The following is a 10264-nucleotide window of genomic DNA, read 5'->3' as shown; positions in this document are numbered from 1 at the left end:
GAGTGTCCTTGGCAGTGCCGAGTAGAACGGAGGGCCCACGCTGGGTGTTTTAAGGCTATTGTGGTGTTTGTACATCTCAGAAAGCCTTTTTTCCTGTAGTCGTCTAACTTCTTTGCAGCTGCGTTCTGTCCAATAACATGGCAAAAAGACTAAATCACTGATCCATGTTTTAATAAAACCTCTAACATACACACTTAGGCCACCAGCAACTCTTCTTGCTGTTACGGGTTAGTTCACTCGAGGCAGTGGTCGAAGCCCTACTAGGAGAAGTTCCTGCAGCAGCACAAGATTTATCTCCATCACGTTTGCCAGTGTAGATATTTGGGCAAGCCCTTCCAACTATGATCAAGTCTACAGTGCCGCAGCATAATAGTTTCTCCATGTATAAGATGAGAGCTGAAAATGAAGACAAATGCTGGCACAATGAACTGGCTCAATCAATACCTCATCAATCAGGTGGACAGTTTCTGCTGAAATTTGTTACTCTTAACAGCATGTTATCGGTGAACTACTAATAATGTAAAAGAACATTGGCAGCATAGACTATGTCTTGCTTAAGACCTTCTCCACTGCTTTTATTGGAAAGTGTAAAAACAACGGTGAAGAGCAGCATGGAGACAGGACGTGCTCTCTGAGCATTTATGAGGGAATCGGGAAGTGTTTGTGTTCGATGAGGCTGTCAAGCCACGTAGAAAAGCTGAACCTCCAGCCCACCCAGGGATCCTTGCCGCTGGGCCTGCCTCCAGCCACATTATTATTTACGGAGAATTATTATTATTTAGTGAAATAAGTCATTTCAATAGTTTGACATAGAATTTAAGTTACTAGAGGCATAACTAGTAATTTTTCATTTAATCTTTGAGATCCAATTTGGCCCAGCTGCACTGCTGGCTTTACAGCCTCTTTAAGTTCCTTCATCACATGTCCAAAGCCACTGTGTGCTCATGGCCAGCTTCCCATCACCAGGTTATGTTGAATCTCTTTTAGATGGAAGGGCTTGTGTGTTCACCTCTTTTGTTGAACATATAGGTAGTCTAATAACAGCGATTACCTACCTCTATGAATTTGGCCTCAGGAATTGCCAGGACATGATGATGCCCATACTCCTGAAATCACCCTTTCCCAAACTTTTGAAAGCCAGGCATCCATCTTGAATATGGTATCAGTTTATGGGCCTTGCAATGCAGCATCCAAAGCTATGCAAAAGGAGCAGCCACTTTGGAAAGATTATAGAGATCCATTCTGTTCATTATTTCCGTTACACATGCTTTGGACATTGTGAAAGTCTTACCAAGGCATTGCTGGCAGTGTCTGGCATTCATTGCATAAATCACGTATTTCACACCTCACAACCATCATCTTGGGCTTCTGAGCCCGGTGGTCAACACCACTGCATTGATCTGACTCAAATTCTGTTTTCAAGAGTTCCTCTGTAACCACAACAGGTAAGACTGCCTCCACATTCCCCTATGAAAGCTGAGAACAAGTATAGGGATGTTTTTTCCCCCACACCCTTTCCTGTTCCCCACTGGAAGCATCCTGGGAAACACAACATTAAGTAAGCAGCAATCAAAAAAAGGTGCAAAGAATATTCCCAATGTTTATTATGTATTAAAAATACCGCAAATAAGCCATACAGTTCATTTCACAGTAACCTAAACAACATTGTTCAAGAACTTGAGAAGTCAACAAAGAACAGTGCAGTTCCAACAGTGACAACAGTTACCTTAATGCCATGGGTCCCTCTTTCTGTGCCAGCAATTCTTTCCTGTTTACAGTGGGAACAACACTAGATATGATTCAGTATCTTATTTACCTAGGAGAACTCCTTTTCACCTGCGCTGTTCCCACAAGCACACCACTTTGGGAGGTGCTGTTTCTAGGAATTCTTCTTCTAATGTAGCCACGGATCTGGCTAGTGCAGGCTGAGGTGGGCATGACACACACGACCTATTTCCAAGGTATCTGTGTGCAGACCCCTTCACCAAATCTTTGGATAAAGTTCAAAAGTAAACTTTAAAAGGAGGGATATTAGAAACCCTTTCCGAAAAGACAGAAAACCAAGAAAGCTCCATGAGAAAATGAACATCTAGAGAATTATGATACTTTTTCCTCACTCTCAGCCAGTTCCTAGAAGGATCCTTTGCTACCAGTGCCCCAGGCAAACACCCGGTGACAATGGTGACAAGAATCAGGCACCAAGTCCTGAATATGTAACAGTTCAGGTCACTGTCAGCTGTGTGAAAACTTGGAAATGTATACACCTTAGAAGCAATTCTGCTGATTTCATGGTGATTTTCCCCCTTGTGTGTTTTGGAGTGTACCATTATCGTTAGCATGCTTGCTATACGTGGAACATGAGAGGTGCAATTTTAGTCCTTCTCTTTCCTTATTCAAATTCGTGATCATTTGTACAGAACATCCTGTATCACAGACAAATGAGGCCTTCCAGAAAAGACAACAGCCTCCTCATGTAAACAGCCCAAAAAGACGACAGAAATAATACTGTACGCTCTTGAAACTAATCCCATCATTCAGATGTCCCTTCTAAGCACTGGTCTTCTACACCAGCAGCTGTAGATGCTGGCAAAGAAGCCTGTGATCACAAAAAATGAATCTTTCCAGCCATGTGGTGGAACACCTCTCTTGGGTCTTAGCCCCAGGCAATGCCACTTACCTCAAACCTTCCTTTTGGGGGGTTCAGCTAACCCCTTGTTAGCTCCTTGGTGCAGATTAAGGACTCACAGAAATATACTACAGCTCAACTGACACCTGGTACACTGACCATATGGCTGAGTCCCAAACTGCAGAGAAGGATGAGTTGCTTCAAACCTGGTCCACGCTTAAGTTTACCCATCTAAACAGTTTAAGATAAGGGTGTAGTTTTGTTCATTTGTTTCTTAGACCAAAACATACCAGTGGAATTCTCAGCGTGTACAGCAGTATGCTTTTCGTACCAGAACAGCTGTAGCCCTTCTGTGTGGGATATCTAGTGTCATAGTGTGAAACACCTTCATGCCATTACCTATGTGCCCATGCTAACGAGGCTGTAGTGCCCTAGTTACACCACTACAGTTACAGCGGTACAACTTTATAGAGAAGATGAGCCCTTAGAAACTCAACCCCCAACTAAACTCATGTTTTCTTAAAAAAAAAAAAAAACACTACACAAAAGAGAAATAAAGGAAATAAGCAGAACTGCCTCTATTATTAAAGTATTCTTATTCTCTTTGGAGGTATCAAATTGCTTTTAAAAAGAGTAAAAAACTGGGCATACAAAAGCTATTCTCCTTAATCCATTATTTGCACAAGGAGCACTGCTGCCTAAACTTTTTCATGTATTTTTTCTACTTTCACAAACAACCTTTCCAGATCATTCCTCAGGTCATCTATTGAGCTCTTCACAGACTCCAAGTTGTTCTCATTATTTTCAATTTTCACCGAGTAGGAGACTAAACTATCCACTGCAGTTCTTATCATTTTCAAATCGGAATCAACCTGGCTGACAGAAGATCTCAGTTCATCTACAGAGCCTTCCACAGAAGAAAATTTTTCAAGATAGCCTTCAGAATGTGCTTGACCTGTCTGAAGACTTCCTTGATCCAACAAAGTACTAATTTGCTTCTGGACATCCTGAAGAGCACTGGAGGATGGCAGGTCACTGATGCTTCTCCTCAGGTTTTCCATGTCATTGTACAGTGAGGTCTGTGATTCACCAAGATTTTTCAGAGCGTCTGTGATTGAAGTTACATCCATATCTGAGATCCCCTGAAGAGCAGTAATGCTTTGTTCTAGGGTACTGAGCTTATTCTCGTATTCTGCCTCCTTAGAAAGGAAAGATTGCAACTTCTCACTGTTTTGAGCAGCGACAGAAGTTAGAGACTCCAGGCTGTCTTCTATGTGCCTCAATCGAGACTCTAGTCCTTCACTGTTCTTCCCAAAAGTTTCTAATGCTTTTCTGAAGAGTTCATTTTCTTCCCATTTGTTGAGGTTGGCTTTAACTTGCAGTAAATCTTCATCAAGCCTCTTAATGTCACTAGGGAGCTGCATAATAGAATTCTCAGCTCTCAGAACTTTCTCTTGTAAAGCTTTTAATGAAAGGTGTTCCGTGTCCGCAGCCTCTTTGAATTTCTCATGTTCTTGTTTGAGGTTGACTAGCTCTTTCACTTCAGTATAGACATCAGACTCCATGGAGTCTATTGTACTCTTCAAGGTCTCTATGTCCTTTTCTTTGGTTTTCAGTGACGCTTGTATTTCATCAAAAGCATCTTTTAGCACCTTAATTTCATGTTTATACACATCTGACTCTTTTAGTGAATCAACCTTTGCTTTCATATTATTGATTTCATCTTGGCTCCTTTGCTGGACTTCAGTGAATACAGCAATGTTATCATTTATAGACTTGGTTAGCTCTGTTAGTCTCTCTTCCACTGTGTTCTCCAGAGATGTGAAGTCTCGTTCCCTTGCATCCTTCACCATGTGGATGCCATCAGACAAGTCTTTCAAAATTTCATTTTGCAGCTTCTGAAGCACTTCACTGATCCGGTTTATTTCACTCTCCCCTTGTTTAACAGCCTTCTCAGTAACCTCCTGCTTCTGCTGAGCAATTTTCATCATGGATTCAAATTCTCCAAATGTGGATTGAAGGGAACGCACCTAAAACAGAAATCCACATGGTTAATACCCACGATTTCATCCTTACCTACATCCTTACCCTTCGTGTCCAAGATCCTTATGGCCCTTGTTACCATATGAAATTATCACCTTACAATCCTTCATGCTGCCTATCTGAGGTGACCCTATGGCATACAGATATGGAGGCACAAAAAGCCCGGCATCTAGACCCTTACAGCTCTATAGATACATACATCTTCTGCTGAGGATCTTTGGCCTCACTGACCTGCCACAGATGATCCAGGAAATCCGTGGCAGTGAAAATCAAATTCAAGTCTCCAGAGTCTGCATCTGGACCCCTGAGCCATCCCTCCCCTATACAATTCCTGGTTCTATGGGCCACAAGCCTGTAAGGGAGGAAATGGAGGGGGAAAAAAAACCCTAAAGCACATCTGGCATCAGCTTCTGAATACAGAAAAGCTGGGATTAGACTTTAGCAGGCAATCATACCCAAGGCCAATTCCTAAACATGAAAGAAGTTTCAAAGTAGACAAGGAAGAGTAACAGGAAAAAATAGGGGGAAAGGGGAGCTGGAAATGGCTAGGGAATGGGAGTAGTAATCATGACATTTTGCTGCTCCTAGACATAAATGGAGACACAGATTTTTCTTGTTAACTATTTTTTAAGATACAAAACCACAGAAAGGCTTTAATGTTCTAAATACTTAGTAACCCATTATTCACACACATGCATACACCCACATGCTCTTAGTGAACAGGGGCACACGTATGGACACGGGCAGAGAACAAAGCCCTAGCAGCTGCCAAGTGGACTGACTTGCATCTATCTCAGGTTAATACAGAAAGTTGTTACCACTGGATGAGGCATGCTATTAAGCTTCCCAACTGCAAAAACTAGAGCTGGTTTTAGTAGCGGCAAGAGGGAAAAGGTCAAGGGGTGAGCGGCAACCACATTAATTTACTCTCACATTTAAATGTAAGACCCAGGCACACCAACGCGGAAGCATATGTTACTTAATTTCGAGGCCAAGCAGAATATCAGTCTCAAGACTGTGGAGAAATCATTTTGTGCATGTGTGGGTTGTATTTTTTTAAACTTTGTAAAGCAATGCAAGAACTCCCACTGGCTGCAACAGGAATCCATCACGTAGAAAATACCTCAAGGCTTTGGCAGTATGGCAAGTGCTGAGTAATGCATGTTGCCTTGCCTCATGCTACTCCCTGTGTCTGAGGGGTATATTAATCAGTCATGCCACACGGGCTGCCATGTTTACTGATTAGATACACAGCTGGAGGGGTGGTTTTATTTTATAAACAGAAGGAAGTATATTTTATATGTTCTTAGAAAGAAATATACAGAGCTTCCTTTTTTTTTTCCTTTTTCACTGAAGGAGGCTCCAGCAGTTCCCAGTCAGCCTCTGAACCAAGAAATTAATCTCAAAAGACCTAACAGACTTACTAATTAGAAATTAAGTTATTCACATATATTTTTGCAAGACTAAATCCCAGGCCAGATCCTCCTTGGTTTTCATGGAAGTCTACACTGTGGAAGGACTGGAGAGTTTGGCCACAAGACTTGCCCTTGCTCCAACAGATCCCCGCAGTTTGAAGGATACCCATAAAGATTACTTCCTTTTCCCTCCTCTTATGTAAAAAGGTTTGTAATGACTTTCCATTCCTATAATTGTATTCTCTAGTGCTCACATACCAAACTAGAAATGAGCTGGGTGGGGGAGCAGGTAGTACTACCATATGTATTGCAGCAGGACACCAGCCATTACACTGACTTACCAACCTCATTTTCATTACGTCTTAGCTGTCATTCATTCCGATTTTTTCCACATAGAGCTTTTTCTCTATCACTATAAATGGACTTCAGAAATCTAGAAGGAGAACACAGGAAAGTTCTCCTCCCTCCCCCTCTTATGACAGAATTTATTTTTCTTTGACACATTCCAACCAAATCACTGAATTCATATTCGCAATTAACCATCTTCAAATGTTAGTCTAAGAAAAGGCATCAGAAATGCCCAGGAGAACTCTCCAGAGGGCCAGGAGGTCTCCACTGCTGTAGGTTTGACAGAGAGCCATCCCACCCCTGCAGTGGAAGTACTTTATACCTGCTCCTCCACTGCATTTGGGCAATGCTCATGGTGTAACTTGAAGCTATTCTCCTATACTTCCAGCTGGGCCAGCCACTTGAAGATCAGAGAGCTCTGATATAATAAAATGGTCTTCAGATTAGACCAGCTTCTAATCTGATCTGTCCTAACCAAGAGCCACCAGGGCCCAAATCAAACCCCTTGCATGAGAGGGGTAAAACTCACAACTTCAAAGTAATAGTTCATATTCATTACACAGTTGGTTTGTGTGTGCACCTACACGTGAGTTTGCCTGTTTGGTGTTCATGGCTGGTTAAGGTTTGAAACCATAGCCCTTGAAAGGTTTAGCATCATAAATAGCACATAAAAATATGTCTATAGCTAACAACTAAGTCTTCTGTAACTGGTCATACTATCTTGTGTTCAAACACCAAACGACCTTGGCCTCTCTGAGAATTGTGCTATATTAAAGACTAAACTTCCACATCATTTCCTTTCTCCTCCTACTGCTGATGTGTAAAGCAGATGAGTTTATATAACGCTTACTCCTGACAGGAGCTCTCTGCAGTAAAAGACTGAAGGGGAAAGCCAGTTCCACATAGCAGCCTGTGCTGATGGCACTCCGAAAGTACAACGCAGGACCCTACACTTTTGTAAAGCAATGAATACAGCCTGGTCTCCTCTCCCTCAAGTACATTCTTCTGTAAAGACAACACCAAACCACAGCAAGTAAAGCTTTCAAGGGTTACATCGAAACTCTGCGTGATCTCTTCCCCTGAATTTTATTCTTGCACTACTGTATGTCTAACATCAGCCATCTGCTATATGCAGGCAAATAGTTTCAGTTCTCTTTGAAACAAACTATTTATAAACTTCTGGTATACACCTCTCTCCTAGAACATGTAACATACACCTAGGATTTTCTGCAACAACACAGAGATGGAGGCAGCAAATTGTACCCATTCCTATGCTTGGGAGGGCTTATATATTACACATACATCTGGGTTCTATACTCATGTATTGTAATCTTATGTCCTGTATGTCCTGCCATTGCAATGTCTTCCTTCATACAAAGAGTCTGTAAAAGTGCCTTAAAAGCCAAGAAAAAACAACAACCCTTGCTAGTTCAAATCACAGCCCAGTTATCAGTGAGTAAAAACCCCAGGATTTAAAATTAGCTTCAGAAATGACACTATAGTTCTGCATTTTACAACCCTTTTCTCCCCTCATACGAGTTTTCCTCCTGCTTGTCAGGGAGAGGAAACACCAAGACTGACCCTACAAACTCCATGTGTGCAGGCCGCCACGCTGCCGGGAGCACCACGGAACAGGCGGAGGATCTCTGCCAGCACCTGTCCCACCGCCCTGTCCCCCCGCCACCGGCCAGGGCCCAAGCTTGCAGGGAATACAGGGAATCTGCACAGCTCACTGTGCGGAAAGCAGTCAAGCTGGGACAAGAATTTCCTTTTCTTTGATCTGACTCAGTTGTAACTTTACATACTGCTTTCCAACCAATTTACCTACTCCCTAGACAGGAGCTTGATTATGTGTTGATGGTATGCCTTCACATATGCCACTTTTTAAAGGTTTTAGGCACCCTAAGACATACCCAGATGGACAGTGCCACTTGTGAAACTCTAGCTTGGGGGCCAATAAGGCCTGAGTGAAAAAAATGAGGAGGGAAATGAGTATTTCTTTCGCTTTGTTTGAGCCACACCCTTTGCCAACAACTTCACAGTGCTTCCGCGGTCCTGGACTGCCACCAACATGGCAAGTCTCACTCCCTCAGACAGAGGCAGGAACGTGGAAGGCAGAGTACGGCAGGAGCGGCGTTTCTGGCACAGCCTCTGCTGTTCGGCGATGCTGGCACAGGTTTTCTTTACTAGAGCGCACAGGGATGTCGAGGCAGGATCCTGCCACGTCCAACCGCGCTGCCGCACCATCTCCCTTGGCGCGCCCACCTGCCCGCTCGACGCGGCGACAAAGAGCAGCCCATCTGCCACGTTCGGTTTTAAATGATTTGCGAGAGTCGAAGATATAAAATTACCGCCAGCAGGCTCTCGAAACGGCAGGTCTGCGCTTCTGCCAACACGTAAGCGTGCTGACTGCATTACATAAAATGGCTTCACGCCCAAGCCCTGGAAGAGCAAGCCGGGCAAAGAGCCGGCTGCGGCCGCCGCTGCGGGCTGTCCCGGGCGCCGCCCGCCCGCCGCGGGGTCCCGCCCCGCCCCGCCCCGGCCGCGCTCTGCGCTGCCTGCCAGGGATTTCTCGCTTTACCGAGGCCACGTTTGCAGGCGCGGGGAAGACCGCGGCGCAGGCTCGATTTGTCCCTCTAATGCTACGAAAGCATCTTTACGGGGGGAGCACGGAGGGGGAGAGGCGGAGGGGGGGGGAATGGGACACACTTGCTTTCCCGGAAGCCGGGCTACCGAGCGCTGCGCGGCTGCTGATTTAAGGACTGAACCCCCCCGGCCTCCCTCCAGCAGGGGCGGCTGCTGCCCCCCGCCCCGCCGAGTAATGCCGAGCGCCCCGACGGTCCCCGCGCCCCAGCCCGCCCCTTCCCGGCGCCGCCACCGCGGAGCGGCCCCGGAGGCACTCCGCCCGCCCCCCGACGGTGCCCGGCGCCGCGCTACCTTCTGCACTACGGCGTCCAGGGTGGCGGCCAGCTCCTGCCGCTGCCGGCCGGAGGCCTCCCTCTCCCGGGCGCTCCGCCCGACCTCCTCCCGCAGCTGCCGCACGTACCAGCCGGCGGGCAGCGCGGCGCCCAGCACCACCGCGGCGCCCAGCAGCAGCGCCCAGCCGCGGCGGGGGCCAGCGCCCGAGCGGCCCCCCCCGCCCCCCGCGGCGGCCCTGCCGCCCCGGCCGTGAGCCGCCGCCGCCGGCTTCTTCGCCGCCGCCTCCTCGGCGCCGCCGGGCTGCGCGCCCCGATCGTTGGCGGCGGCGGCGGGCGGGCTGCCCCCCTTAGGGCCCCGGTGCTTGGCGGCCGACATGGCGGGACGCCGCCGCCGTCGTGCGCGGAGCGGGAGCAGCGGGAGCGGGCGAGGGAGGGAGGGATGGAGGGAGGGCGGGGGCGCCGGCCCGGGCAGCGCCGCGCTCCCCGCCCCGCCCCGGCCCCCGCCCCGGGGAGCCGCCACGCACACGGGGACGGCCCCCGTCCCTCCCGGGGGGAGCCGCCACGCACGCGGGTTCGGCCCCGTCCCGAGGGAGGCAGCGGGACGGGGCAGCGGCGGCCAGGGCGGAGCGGCAGCCCCCGCCCAGCCCCGGGGTGACAGACCCTCTCTCCCCCGAGCGGGGCCGCCTCGGCCACGCCTGCCCGCGGGACCCAGCCCGGGGGTGTCAGAGCGGGGTGCGCCGGGGCTTCCCCCCCTCGCAGTCCCCCGCCCCCAGGCGTCCCCAAGCCCAGCTCCCTGCCGCTGCCGGTTTTTAGTCCTGCATGTAGTTTTGGTGGCAGAGCGCAGAAGGCTCCCGCCTCCTGCAACTTCTGTTTTGCTTGACTGTGATTTCGGCTGATAGGATTGCAGCAAGCTC

At 47.8% G+C, this 10264-nt stretch overlaps 1 protein-coding gene across 1 annotated transcript; it reads right to left on the bottom strand.

The window, feature by feature from the left end:
- Positions 1-1580: 1580 nt before the first annotated feature.
- Positions 1581-9828, bottom strand: CKAP4 (cytoskeleton associated protein 4). The gene is made up of 2 exons (XM_072870649.1): positions 9370-9828; positions 1581-4656 (listed from the first exon to the last, which is right to left on the bottom strand). The coding sequence occupies exons 1-2, from the start codon at positions 9724-9726 to the stop codon at positions 3325-3327; spliced, it is 1689 nt and encodes a 562-aa protein (XP_072726750.1). The 5' UTR covers positions 9727-9828; the 3' UTR covers positions 1581-3324.
- Between the last annotated feature and the right edge of the window lie 436 nt (positions 9829-10264).

The sequence above is a fragment of the Ciconia boyciana genome, chromosome 1 (assembly GCF_034638445.1).
Source record: "Ciconia boyciana chromosome 1, ASM3463844v1, whole genome shotgun sequence".
In the NCBI taxonomy this organism is placed as follows: Eukaryota; Metazoa; Chordata; class Aves; order Ciconiiformes; family Ciconiidae; genus Ciconia; species Ciconia boyciana.
This window is presented reverse-complemented; position numbering and strand designations above follow the sequence as displayed.